The sequence below is a fragment of the Humulus lupulus genome, chromosome 9, assembly GCF_963169125.1.
Source record: "Humulus lupulus chromosome 9, drHumLupu1.1, whole genome shotgun sequence".
Lineage (NCBI taxonomy): Eukaryota > Viridiplantae > Streptophyta > Magnoliopsida > Rosales > Cannabaceae > Humulus > Humulus lupulus.
Genome location: NC_084801.1, coordinates 151,019,441 through 151,034,473, shown reverse-complemented (window position 1 = coordinate 151,034,473; position 15,033 = coordinate 151,019,441). Strand labels below are relative to the sequence as shown.

At 34.0% G+C, this 15,033-nt stretch overlaps 1 protein-coding gene across 1 annotated transcript; it reads right to left on the bottom strand.

The window, feature by feature from the left end:
- Window positions 1-1,994: 1,994 nt before the first annotated feature.
- On the bottom strand, window positions 1,995-6,065 carry LOC133800610 (non-specific lipid-transfer protein 1-like). Its single transcript, XM_062238610.1, has 2 exons — window positions 5,426-6,065; window positions 1,995-2,245 (listed from the first exon to the last, which is right to left on the bottom strand). The coding sequence occupies exons 1-2, from the start codon at window positions 5,776-5,778 to the stop codon at window positions 2,236-2,238; spliced, it is 363 nt and encodes a 120-aa protein (XP_062094594.1). The 5' UTR covers window positions 5,779-6,065; the 3' UTR covers window positions 1,995-2,235.
- Between the last annotated feature and the right edge of the window lie 8,968 nt (window positions 6,066-15,033).

Genomic DNA, 15,033 nt, shown 5'->3' with positions numbered 1-15,033 from the left:
CCCCACGATGGCTTTCTATCTGATAACTGCCATCCGCAAAGCTTACCATTCATGGCTAAGGTCATGGGGCTTGAATGTTTGCATGTTCTCAAGATCGCAGAACATGTACGTCTTCGGGTATAGGGTTTCTCCTGTTGTTCGCGTGAGCCATTTCTTTGTGGTCGCGGGAGTGTTGGATGACGAATAAGCGATGGAGGGTGCCTTATTGTTGAGGAAATTCACCTCCCTTCATGACTCACCAGGCTAGCTCCCCCATTTCCAATATCGCGAACTGGTGGCAATGTTCCTTCATTTCTCTGCAAGTGGACTGCTGATATGGGTGCTAGGGGATTTACAAGGAGTCCTGCTCTCCTTGATGTTGTCCCAACTCACCCTGCCTGACTAGGTTGATTTCTTGGGACGTGAGTCATCGATTTAGTCCTGCGATTATTGGCAGGCTGGTTATTTCTAGGAGTTCGTTCAGATGCCACAGAGCTCGGGGTTGTTTTTTTGATAGAACAACTCACGTTGGGACGATTATGCCTATGGGATCGAGATCGATGAGACCGATTCTTCCGAAATTTTTGTCTGTTGTAGGAAGGGGTAACTGTACCATGATTTCATCTATTCGGCTATTATCCTGGGCGAGGTGGCTTCTTAGTTGGGCATTCAGCATTTCAATGGTCGTGAGATACCCTGGATTTGGATTATGAGGGCGTCAGGCTGAGCTCCCAGTATTGTCCTAGTTTTGGGGCTGTTTTCCATGACGTCGTTGTACGAAAGTATAGTTTCACCGTGGTAACTAGGCCTCTTCGATTCGTTATCGCACATAGATCGTGTTACCACCATGATGACGTTGGGTTAATTGTTCTCTAACAAACTTCAAGCTTAATCTATTCTCAATGAAAGCATCAATTTGTTGACGTGGTTATTCGTCAACAGGGGATTAAGAAATCATAGTAGAGAGATTAGACTTGAAATAAATCGTAAGTAAGAACACATAAGGTTTTTAAGTGGTTCAGTAGTTAAAATCCTCCTATTCCACGAGTCACTCTTATTATGTTTAGGATCTCTTGAAGAAATTCTTTATGACAATGTCTGCAGAACTTTAGCATACAAAAATCGATCCCTTGTGCTGTCAATTCCCTCTGTATGTATTGGGAATTATGGTAAACAATATTGGGTAACCGTACAATAAAAGGTAACTTACAAGAATGGGTAACTACCCAAATAAATGAATACATAAATTCCCTAACTATGGTAATTGTTGTTATATCGGGCATTTATTACATAACGATCACAAGCATAAAGTTTGTATAAAGAATCTCTGACTTTTTAGGGATTCTTCCTTATGCACGTCATTGAACTACCATGAGTTGAATGTGCTCCTCGAACTTGAGGTTATACGTGAAGTACGATTTAACAAAGGTGGTGCTCAAAGCATGATGAGGGTGATTTAGATGTTGCATCTTACGAACTCTATCACTGACATTTGAGGCTGAGATTGAATTTTTAAGGTACAACTGTACGTAACCAAAGAATTCAATACTAATTGGATTGGATTGGATTGCATGTTGAAGCTAAATTAGAATGGATTGGATGATGATCTCTAACATCCAAACTTTAACTGCATTAGATTGGTTATTAGATGATCAACCCTAATATATTAAATCCTATCACTAATTGGATTTGATGTTGACACTAAATTGGATTGAATTAGACGACGATTTCAACATATCAAACTTTTAATTGGATTAACTTGGTTGGGTGTAAAAAGCTTAATTGGATTTGATGATCACCCATAATGGAATTTAATATATAACCCTTTTTGAGGGTACTATTTTCTCATATAGGACTACCTCAAATCCCACTATTTGTGCTTCTCATGTTACCAATTTTAGGTGATAATTTCTTATTGGAGGAGGAGAACACAAATCTCCAAAGACATTTCACTAATCACAATTATATTTTAGTTAAAATTATGCATCAAAATGCCACTTTAAAAAAACTAGTAATTTAAGAAAACCTGCCTGTTTATATATATAATCTAAAACTGATATATAACCGTGACTACTAACAAATAATAATAATAAAAAATAAAGATTGTTTATAATAATTCCATTACGTACTCATATAGGATGGAGTTTCGTGTACTTGTGGATATATAAACACCCACACGCTTTATTCTCGAATGATGCTATAAATATATATTTATATGCTTGAAATCACGATTATACGCGCTTCACCAATGCAAACTCACTGCAAACTGTATGTAATAACAAATCAGTTACAATCATTTGTAAAATATTCTATACATAAAGATATAATATGTCAAGTCCAATAAATATATAAATATATATTACATCAATCATTTTGAAATTTATATGACCTTCTCTATTAATTTTGTAAATTATATAATCTGTATATATTGATTAATTAGTTGAGTTGATAGAACAAAAGAGAACATATATTAAAAACATATATTATTTCTGTGTTTTTTTTTGGTAATTTATTTTCAACATTTGGGCTTTCATTTTTTTTATTATTATATGTATTAGCATTGTAGTTAGAGATAATAATTTTACATGGAAACTTGTCCCTTCGGTAAGGTATTACCAGATAAATTAATATTTAAGATCGGGTGAGGGTTATGAAGATATATAACTGACATAGGTATAGGGTAGGGTATGTATGGGTGTACCCTGTCGTACCCTACCCGATTATATATGCATATTTATTTGTATAATATACTTAAAATTTAAATATTTTGGTTAAAGTATAAAAAATATATTTTTATAAGATAAATCAAAAGATCAATACAAATATTAGTATATTATTTAAATATAAATACATGTTATATAAATACTTATGGAGGAAAGGTGACAATGAGGAGGGTCATGGGCGAGTTTCCTGGACAGAGATTTGTAAACCCAAGCAGAAAGGAGGTCTTGGATTTAAGAATTTAGGGCTCTGGAATAAGTGTGCCTTAGGAAAGCATATATGGGCCATTGCCAACAAGGAGGACAATTTGTGGTTAAAGTGGATTCATGCGGTTTACATAAAGCAGGATGATTGGTGGGACTATGTAGCACCTACCTCTAGTAGTTGGTATTGGAAGCAACTAGTTAGAATTAAGAATGAGCTAAAGGTCATGTTTCTTCAAGGAGAATCCAGCTGGACTCATTACAGTATAGCTCAAGTGTACAAGATGCTGCAGACCAGTTCAGAAAACATATGGAAATATGCTTCAATCTGGGATAGGAATGGTTATCCTAAGCACAAGTTTATTGCTTGGTTGGTGCTTAAACAAAGGCTGCCGACTAGAGATAGACTGTGCCGGTTTGGAATCACTCAAGATATAATGTGTGTTATTTGTGGTTGTTTTGCAGAAAGTCATCGACACCTGTTTTTTGAGTGTCAATTTAGTAAAAATTGCTTGGAGCCTATCTTGTTGTGGTTAGGGATAGGTAGTAATCTCTTTGATCTGACTGGGCTGATGAATTGGATTAGAAGATGTAGACACTATGCTTGCAGAAGAAGAGTTTACACCAGCTCAATCAGTGCATGCATTTACTACATTTGGAGAGCTAGGAATTCAGCTCTTTGGAAGCTACAGGTGCCGCTTGTTGGGAATATCATTCAGAGTATAAAATACCAAATTTGTTATAGACTTACCTGGTGTTTGCCTAAGAATATAGGAAGGAAAGATTTAGGTTGGGTCAGTTTTTTACAATGTAATTAATGATTTTGTTTGTTAGTGGTTGGTGTTTGTAATTGTTTGGTGTTTGTAATTTGTTGTGCATAATACAAGCTAACTGATTTACAAAAAAAAAAAAAATATACATGTTATATAATATACGTTATAAATAATTAATATATATTTTGAATTATAATCAATATGCAGAAAATTAAATGTGCTTAATATAAACTTATAAAATTAATAATTAATATGTATTACATCCATATTCTAAATATAGATATAATATGCCCTGTTGGTATTTATAATTTTTAATACATTGTATTATATTTTAATTTATTTTATAAGTGCACATAATATATCATAATAGCTTTTACCATTTCTAATATATTATATTCTTTCATATAAATTTTATAAGTATATATACTATATTATTAGTATTTACTATCCTTAACACTTAATGCATGTTATATTTCATTTTATTTTATAATTTTATTATATATTGATTTTTTCTTTCAAAAATTTGTTCTTTATTTTAAATTATATTTTGATAGGGTTATCAGTTAGGGTAACATATGTATTCTAACCACAAAAAATTATAGGGTTATAGTGTAAGGTATGGTAGAAATAATTTTTTTTTATACTGTAAGGTCGTGGAATAGGCATACCTTACCCATATCCTACACGCATAAGTATAGTGGTTTAATGAATTAAAGTCTAAACTAGTAGTCCCTGAAAAAGAGTCTAAGTTGTTATTAATTTTGAAGTGAGGCCTATTTTATAAAGAAAACAAAATTCTTTTTTAAATATTAAAATTATTATTAAGGAAATAAAAAAAAATGTTATATTCAATTAATAAAAAAAATAGTAGAAAAATTATGTGGTTGGACCACTAAAAATGAACCTAGTGGTAATGTCATTTATGTTTTTGGCACTTGAAAAAAATTTAAACCCAAGTTTTTATATGATAGTATACGTACATTGTAGTTATAAGGGATCAATCTCCTATCAATTTTCAAGAAATTCCACATTATTTATGATGTCAAAATCATAGTAGTTCAAATAGCATGTTGCATACACATGAAAAAAAAAATAGGCATGCATGTAATCCGATAAATTATTCAAAATTTCATGAATACTTTTGTTAGGTCTCATATAACTATAATGAATATCGTGAGACAAAATTTTTTAAAGTAAAGATATATAACTAAAAAAAATCAATAATTTATATGAAGTAGTAATATACTTTTAAAATATAATTTTTCTTGATAAAAGAAAAAAATATTTTTTTTTATAAAATTTATATACATATATATGGATAATAGTAAAGATAATTAATTTTTTAGTTCAAAATAATATTAAAATACTAGTTAATTTTTCTATTTATTTCCTAAATGAATAATTATAAAATTTCAACAAATAGGGCCTAAATGTTGAATTGTTTTTTTATATATATATGTCTAAAACAACACTAAAAAAATTCAATGAATTTTCTTTTGTAGAAAGAGGTATTTATATTTAATTTTAAACTAAAAAAATAATTATAATACATAAAATATTGATGCGTCTAAAATTTGGATGACTTTAAGTAGGCCGTGGCCTACCTGACCTTGTATATATCTAATATATACTCGACACATTATCTAATACACTAGAAATCTTGTTTTGAAAATCATTTTGCAAAGACAATAAAAGAACTTATTTGTAGCGATTAATTCCAAGATATATAAAGTAATATGTTATACATACATGGTGCAATTGACGGAGAGACTGATCGGGTAAGAAGTTTTAGTGTTGCATTTGGCGGGCAGTCCCGCGGCAAGATTGAGGTTGATACCTTTGATGCTGTAATAGGCCGATTTCAAGCAGTTGCAGATGGACTTGAGGTTGGGCAACGTGTTGGCCTGGATGTTCATCGTCTTAACCGCGTTGCAGAACTCCGTCGAGACAGAACCACCGCTCTTAAGGTAGTTCAGGCATGAAGAAAGGCTCTTATTCATTTCCGAACAAGTTATGGCACTTTCCACTTGTGTGGCTACAACCATCACCATAACCACAATAAACCCAAGACATTTCACACCTAAAGAAATACTCCCGGCCATGACGAACAAGCTTTTTTTAGTAATTAATTATGCTCATATGTGTTATGTGCTGATCTTGATTGATATCTCAAAGGTGTCTTCAATTTGTAGGGGATGAAAAAAAGTGTGGTTTGGTATGTAGCTTTAATCACAATTTGGTGGTAGCTGTGTGTAATTAATTAGTCGATTACTTTTTTAAATATGGTTGATCACTAGTTTATTAATTAGTTGAGTTAAACTTAATCGTGTATTATTTTACTTTGTTTTACCTAATTCGGAATAATAATTGAGAGCCTATTTTGTTTTGTGTACATCGATATAATAACGGAAAATAAACGAAAGTTACATATAATTCAAACGTATAATATGGTATAAAAACATATACCTATATGTATATATATGATACAAATAAATATATGTTTATTAATGAATTTGTAAATACTTTATTTTAAGAAATAAATATTTGCAAAAATAATATATTTTATATCAGTAAAAATTTATAAAGATTAATTTTACCACACATACTAGATACAAGCAACATGCAATGCACATTTAGTTAGTTTTATTTATAGAATTTATTAATTATTTTTATTAAATTTATATCATTGTAATATAAATTTCAAATAAATAAACAACATTAATTATAAATTAAAGAATGGCATAAATATATTAAATAAAAAATTAAACCAAAATATTGTTTATAATTTAAATATATATATAATATGATAAATTTTTTAAATATGATAATATTTTAAATCAAATTTAAATTATTTATTATATATATATATTATTATAATGATATTTTATAATATTTACATTTATATTAATATAATTATTAAATATCTAGTCTTATATTAAAAATTATTATAATAATATTTCATAATATTTAAATTTATATTAAGATAATTAGTAAAAATTAGGATTATATATTAATATCATAATAATAATTTGTAATATTTAAATTTATATTAATATAATAATTAGATATCTAGTTTTGTATTATATATTATTATTGTTGACTGCATTTTTCGTTATCAACCTAATCTAAGAACTTGACAGAATATAGAATAAAATAACACAAGTTTTACATGGTTCATGCTATAAAAGAGCTCTAATCCACGAGTTTTTGGTATTAGTGAGTTTTAACCTTGTATGGAGTCTTAGACAACATATATATTGCTCTGAGTTTACAATGTTTGACTAGCCAAAATTCTAAACCTTTCACAAAGAAATATCTCAGCCTTATTTATAGGGGTTTGGGTCATTAATATTCTTAATGGAATATTGATACAACATTACCCCAATGACATCAAGATGCACTAATAAAGACCATGGGCCCATGCGGATTGCACGGGGCCCATTTGCAGAGTTGTCCACCAACCATACAGGGAAAAGGTATCTGACAATGCCAGAATACAGCTACACGTTTGCCCATGTCAGGCGGCGTTCAGGGAAAAGTTGATTGTCGAGTATATGAACTCGACACCACTACTCGATGCTCACCAAAACTTGTTAGACAATCTTTCCCTGGGTCACAACTGCAGCAATTGACACCTGACAGTGACTCCAGGTCCCAATGAAAAAATCCTAGGCCTGGAGGATTGGTTAATGAAGAAAGCGAGAGGACCACTTGAATGGTTCTCGGGGCGTGGCCTTGGAGACATCCCCGCTGTGGAAACAGACCAAAGGACGTGGCCACGCTTAGAGATATCCATGCCACGAGGATGGATCTCGGGGCGTGGCCTCACTTAAAATGTAACATCCTCCTAATCCAAGACTGTTACACTGTGTACTTTAAATTGTGTCAGACTTGCTAACCAAGTCATTTGGTTTAAAATGTGTAACTAAGGTTAATGACAAGGATTAGGGTTAAAAATTTTGGTCAAAAGAACCGTTGACTTTTATTTTAAAAGTTTTACACGGACGTGGGATCCCAAAATATTACAACAAAACTTTTAAAAAGGTATATATACATCAAAAGTTACATTTAGCCGGCCTAAGCGACAAAACAGGGCTACAACCCTAGTTCCTCTGAGATACTCTCAGCTGTGGTGGTTGAGTAGCCGCATATGTACACGCTGCCACCGAAACTCTCCAACTCATGGCTGGTCAAGCTTTCCCTTCCCCTTACCTGAACCACAAAGCACTCGCAAGCCAAGGCTCATGAAGAAAACTCAACATGTGCATAAATAGAGAATATAAACTTCCAGATACCCATCTAACATGGCCAGCAATATCAACTTACAGTTACCATCATTTAGTTACAAACAAGTGGTCATTGGACCAACTTGGTTCCGCTACCCTAAATAGTTTGCTTTAGAGCCAACCCTGGGGCCTATGCCCTAGCTACGTGACCATATAGTCACCTGTGGCCCTCGCCCTTAGCTCTGAATCACTAGCCATAGAGCTAGCCCAACCCCTTGGTTTACCATCAACCTTAGAGTTGACCAACGTAATAGTACGTTGTGGTTTAGCCCTAAGCCTTTCGACTAGCGCGCTGCGCGCTATTGCCGTCCTTCACTAATAAGTCAAGCCTTGATCCAAGATTACAGTCCTCAATATAGAAACAGATATGGATAGGCATATCCCAACAGGATACACACATATGCATGTTAATCACATAATACCATCGAATAATCACTCTCACAATGCTAATCATACCTATTTGACGGGGCTTCATGCCCTAACCACAGAATTCATACAACAGTCATAAAGTACTTAAGCAGATTTCAACCAACATGTGAAGCAAAAGCTTAAATATAAATGTCCTCGGGGCCCAAGCCCTAGTCAAGAGAATTGATAATAGTTGGGCCAAGCCCTAATCACATATAACACGTATTGGGTGCAGTTTTCTTACTGCAAGTCCGAGTAAAGTGTAGATAAGAACAACCCTCGAGCATGATCCCAGTTACAAGCCCCTAGCGGTAACCTAGTCACAGCCATAAAATAGGATTCAATCAACAACGATCGAATAAAGGCTTCCTGACGGAGTCTTAGCCCCTAGGCCTCGAGTTCCACTAAACCAGGTAGTTGATTCGATCCCGAGCCTTAAGGAAAAGTTCCCATTCTAAAAAAACTTCCCAAGGCCAAAATGCCCAGGCGGGCCAGCCCTGAGGGTCGCGGCTTGCCCCTCCTATGAGCAAGCCTCCTCCCTCTGTCAAGGGACACAGGGCGTGACTTGCTCTTGAGAGTCGCGGCACGCCCCCAGACAGAGGTCATCCCAAGGCTGATCGCAACCCCTCAAGAACACATCCGCGACTTGGCCCCTTTAACCCATAATTCCTTCCATTTTCAACAGCTAAATTCAATCCAAACTAACCCAAATATACCCTGAAATCATAATTCAATTACCACAATAGTTCTAACAACTTTCTAGCAACAAAACCCAACAAAATCTAGGCTTAAAACTCATCAAAACATCACTTTCAAATCATGAGCTAAGGGGCTCAAGAACACCTCAAAGAAACCATGCATTCTATAGAAGTTTAACTATAACAACATGTTTGAATGGTTACCTTAGCTTTGAGTAAAGTTCTTGTTGCCACAAGCTTCCCAAATCCCAATCCCAAGCCTTGAATTCTTGTGTTTCTAGCCAAAATTCTTCTCAAATCTTCAAGGACTAGTTGACACAACTTAGAGAGAAAGAGAGAGTGAAGGTTGGTTAGTGAGATTCTGAGTGTTTTTGTCTTTTATTTTCTTATTCTTAAATGACTTAAGCTAAACCCGAGTCTTGGGGTACCAAAATCGTCCCTAAGGGCAAAATGGTCAAATTCCCCAATATTCCCTCCTACACTCACTAACTTCAAATATATCATCAATTATTTATTTCCATAACCCGATAACACAATTAAAAGCCTAATACCCAAAATACCCCTTGACTCACCCCGAGTCAGGTATTGGGTCCCATTGTGACTTTCCCACTAATTTGCTCCCTATGATCGCCTCGTGTTGAGCAACTCACATAATAATGTGGTCTCACACATATATCACATAAATATACAATTATGCCCGCAACGGGCCAAATTATCAGAATTTCCTTTCTAATAAGAAACGGGCCCACATGCATATTTAATACCTTTAAACATGCACAACTAGTCATATAACCACATAATTAAAATTAAATATAAAAAATCAGCACATAATTCCATATATTGCCATCCTGACCCCCTAATCGAGGCCCTAAACCTTATTAGGTAATTTTGGCACGAATAACTATCCCTTCCTTACAGAAATTTCGTCCTCAAAATTTTACCTGAACAACTCGGAATACTGAGTCTTCATATCTTCTTCCATCTCCCAGGTTGCCTCCTTGACCTTGATGTACCTCGACAATACCTTAACTAAAGGTATAGTCTTGTTCCTCAAGATCCTGTTCTTCCTGTCTAGAATCTGAATTGGTTTCTTCTTCATAGGACAAGTCTGCCTTCAATTCTAGATCCTCATACTTCCTCAACATTGAAATATTGAATACATTATGCACACTAGACAGTGCAGGGGGTAAGGCCAACCTGTAGGCCACTTGCCCGATCCTCTCCAGGATCTCAAACGGTCGCACAAACCTAGGGCTCAGCTTGCCCTCCTTCCCGAACCTCATGTTCAGATCCTTCTGGGCGAAGAAGTACTTTAAACTCTTATGGTTAGTGTATAACTCACACCTCACACCATACAAGTAGTGTCGCTATACCTTCTGTAACGCCCTACTTCCTTAGAGTCGTTACTAAGTGAGTTTAAAAAACACGTGCTTTCAACTCGCTAATCGAGGTTTTAGGTCAAATTATGTAATTAAGCCATAAATAGAGGAAAAACTTTAGAAACAATAATTTCCATAGAAAATCATAAAATTTTGACACATGGGATCCCAAAATATAGTTTAGAAATATTTACAACATATAAATTGAACCAGGTCGAGTAAACGACAAAATCTAAGTTTATTTACAACCATCTCCCAAAATTCATCTGACTGTGGCAGCCAGGCTGGCCCAACATGTACACGCCGCCTCACGCCTGCTACACTCATGGTTGGTTGGCCTTCTCTTTACCCATACCACTACAAGAAAATGGGGTCGTTACCTACCAATTGTAAGTGTAGGTAAAACTAGCCTAATGGTGGGTAATATGGTTTACCTACCAATATTGAATTGGTAGAGATTGTTAGGTAAAAGTTAGTGGGGAAAGAGTCTTTACCTAGACTTATTAACACTGGTAGGTAAAAGAATCAGTGGACCCCACTAAGTTATAAATCAATTGATGAGTCATCAGATGACGTGTGTTGATGACATGGCATCCTACGTGTATGCTGACATAGTTTTTGTAGTTTTACGTGTTTGATGACATGGCATCATATGTGGCATCCTGCATGGCATCATATGTGGCATCCTACATGGAATCCTACGTGGCATTCTGCGTGGCATCATATGTGGCATCCTACGTGGTATCATTTTATTATCCCACATAGCATTATTTTATTGGTTTGTTACACAATTTATATTTTGTTAAAATTTAATGGTTATGTGTAGGTAAAAGATAATAACAGTTATTTGTAAATGTTCTATATTAGAAATAAACTAGAAAAAAACCATTCAATAATAAAATGTTTAATGCTAAAATTCTTTATAATGTTCAATACTAAAATAAGTCATAAAGTTATCATTTAAGGTTACCCCTACCAAAATGAAATAAACACATAAACTGATTGGGTATCATAGTCAAAGAAAGATAGAAATTTCAACAAAGAGGTCATCTACAGCCTGATGTGCTAGCAATGCTTAGTAGACTAAATGCACGGCTCTGGAACTGCTCAGATAGGATCTCCTTCCCGCCTACTTTTGGACGAGGATCAGCAATAGTTGGTATCACAAGAATTCCTTCGTCCTAAACAGATGTCAAGTACCAAAGTTAGCATGATTCTAATATGTACAAAAATATAGAAAAATTAAGAAAGTACTGACGAAAACAGAACCACGTGCTAAATAAAAAATCTCAATCCACTCTTGACAATCCCACATCACTTTTTAACAAAAAAAACTGGTATACAGACATCATAAACTATTAGACTCTGACTATTAACACTACAGAAACAATAGTAACGAGTCATTCTTAAAGAATGGGAAAAATAATTCCTCCTTAAATAATCAAGGACTTCGAAGTATACACAAGTAATTTTCATATACACTATCATTAGATTATATAGATGGTTCAATTCAAAGATGATAAAAGAAAATACTAAAGGAAACTGACTGCGTTCATACAGGTTTCTGCCATACTATGGACCCGTCTTATTAAAAGCGAATGTAACCAAACAGAAAGATCTCATAGTAAATATGACCAGGCCAGAGCAATTAAGAATAAGCATTGGAAGCATTAGCAGTTGCCCTGTTAATTCATGTAAAAGGTGGCAAGCCCTGTTCTGACATGATCATATGGAAAGACACAATGTGGCAGAAACCACCAAACTAGAAGCAATATACTAAGGTTATTCGATGACCTTTATATAAGAATAAAAGTATCTCATGAATTACAAGTTCAATATAGAAAAAAGACAAATGTTTCTTTACTGCAAGTTGAATGAAAATAAATAAATTTCAAAATTCTTCAATAAAGAACTATTACCTTCAATAAAGCGTTGAGAGCTAAATGCATCTCGCTCCTAATTGCTTTACAATTTTCAACATCAATACCAGTTGTATCAGGCATTTCCTGAAAAATTGATGAGATAGCAGGATCCAAAACAGGCTTCGCCAAGTTGATCCACTCCTCGTGATTATTTCTAAACTCGTGTCTGTATAAGGGTGTGCAAAGCAAAATTTAATTGATCATTGTTCAGATAAGATCAAACTTAAAAAACAAATAAAAAGAAATAAATATTTATTATGATTTCATTTCATAAAACAGTATAAACATCAAGCTTGAAATTGAATATAATATAAAGACAAAAGCAAAATGTATACCTTCCATTCATTAAACAACAATGTTAAAAAATAATCAATAGTAGGATTGCCAAGTGGATATAAACAGAAAAAATGGAATAAAGTAACAACAGGGGCGAGTAGTCAACATTAACAAAGCAGACCAAAGAACCAAATATTGGCAAGCAACCGTGTTCTAGAATAAAAATTAAACCATTTATGCTTTAGCCATATTGCCTTAGCTGTTCTCCTTCAATTGTAAGATCCATTATTAATAAAATAGTTTTCCTTTCTTCTCCCTATAATACAAAAACAAAAAATAAAAACTAAACCATGTTTTATTAAGACTAATTAAGAGAAACTTTAAAAAAGAGAAAGCAGGGTCTGTCTACTATTGTTACAATCAGTTTCTCACAAGCCATACTCCTTCACTCATTCCAAGACATTCAAAATATTCTTACGAATTACTTAGAATATGCTTGTTAGACAATCCAACAAATACAAGTTACTAAAAAAATCCAAGAATGTCTACTATTGTTACATTGTATTAAAAACACATTAACTAACACTAAATAAATAATAAACACTAAATTTCTAAAATTTTGTGTCAATTTAAATTAGTACCATTACCATATATACATTTCTGTCATTTTATATTACAAGTCTTCTTTATTTAACTATATTTTCTGTTTACAATTATGTTTAGTATATTCTTGCATATAAATTAATTAGCTGCAGTAAGATTATGTAAAAGAAGAAGGATAAAAAAAATTCACCCAAAGAGAAATCAATAAGTTTAGCAGCTACAGCAACAGAAGCTCCACTAGAAGATCCACTGGGTACTCTGTCAGGCAGAGCGGGATTTGTGGGGGCACCATAATGCTTATTCTCCCCACTTATACTGCCAATATAAGAAAGCATTGTTCAGCTTTTGGCTTGAATATGAGAATCAGTAAATAAATATATAAATGTAAAGAAGCACAAACTAGATTATACATGATCTCTTTGAACCAAAAATCATATTTCTTTCCTCAATTGTGCACAAACAGGTATGTTAATAGTTTAAATCAATGCTGGAACAACAATAAGAAATGTTGCATTCAGTCAATAAGAGGGCAAAAAAAAAAGGTTCAAATGCTTCCTCATATTAAGCATAAAATACATACCCGTAGGCTAATTCATCTACCACAGTTTTACCAATGCAAGTGGCTCCTCCTTCAACAAGAGTAGAAACCACAGGGCATGTTCCAGAAGCTGCGTCATGTGTCCTCGCCCAGTCTGGATGACCAAACCCAGTCACTTGTCCATCAATTGTAAATGAAGAAATCTTCACTCAGAAGCATAACAAATATTCCCACACAAAATCATAACCTTTATATATTTAACTCAATATACACTCACAAACATTTGCAAAAACAATTGAGCAGAAGATAATGCACAGCTAACAAGAACTATCCTTTTAAATATCCCCAATAAAAATTTTAAATACCAAGAAAGTTAAAACCATGTCATATCATTAAATTTAATCTTTCTCGGAATCCCATTCAACTTTCTCACATTGTAATAATTTTTCTCTATCATTCTCAGCATTAATACATTTAAGATTTTATTATCTAGGTTCTAACACAATTCAGTTTACTCCAGTTTTTCCTGAATGTAAAGTAAACATACAAGTGTATAACTAAATATAATAAAGCACAGATACTTTGAGATTTGGACTAAAGTTTACTTTATAATGTTGCTAGTATAGTGCAACTAAGTTCTATTTCATACTAAGAAAGTTATAGAAAACAAATCCAGTCATGAGACCTTACCCCAGGAGAATACTAACTCACCTAGTATCAGTTAATGTCCAAATGAAAACACAGAGAACTATTATATAATAAGATCTCCATAACAAAATTATAAAAAACCTTTTGTAACGTGAGAAAATAGTGTAAATTGGTCTACAAAAAGTCAAAACCTTTTCTTCTCATCATGTCGATCCCCATCCCCACCATTGAGCCCGCATCTGAGACGAGGAAGACCACGAGCCCAGACCCACGCCTCTCCCCCGTCACCGTCGTAGCCTTGCCGTAAATTGACCGGACTAATAGCATAGGATCCTCTCTTTGTGAGAGAAAACAAAGTGAGAAAGAGAACCATTTAAGATAAAACATTAAAAACCCATATGCCAAAATAACATTAGAAAACATGTATTACTACCTAACTAATCACAGATCGTCAAACAAGAGGCTTGGGTAGTTGGAATCTCACCGAAAAATGCAAGAGGCGGACGGCTTCGGACCATTGGTTGACAACCCTGGGCAGCGCGTATGGTGGTGAGCTCGCGGGGGTCGACGGTTCGATTGGGCTGGCGCATGTACGGCTT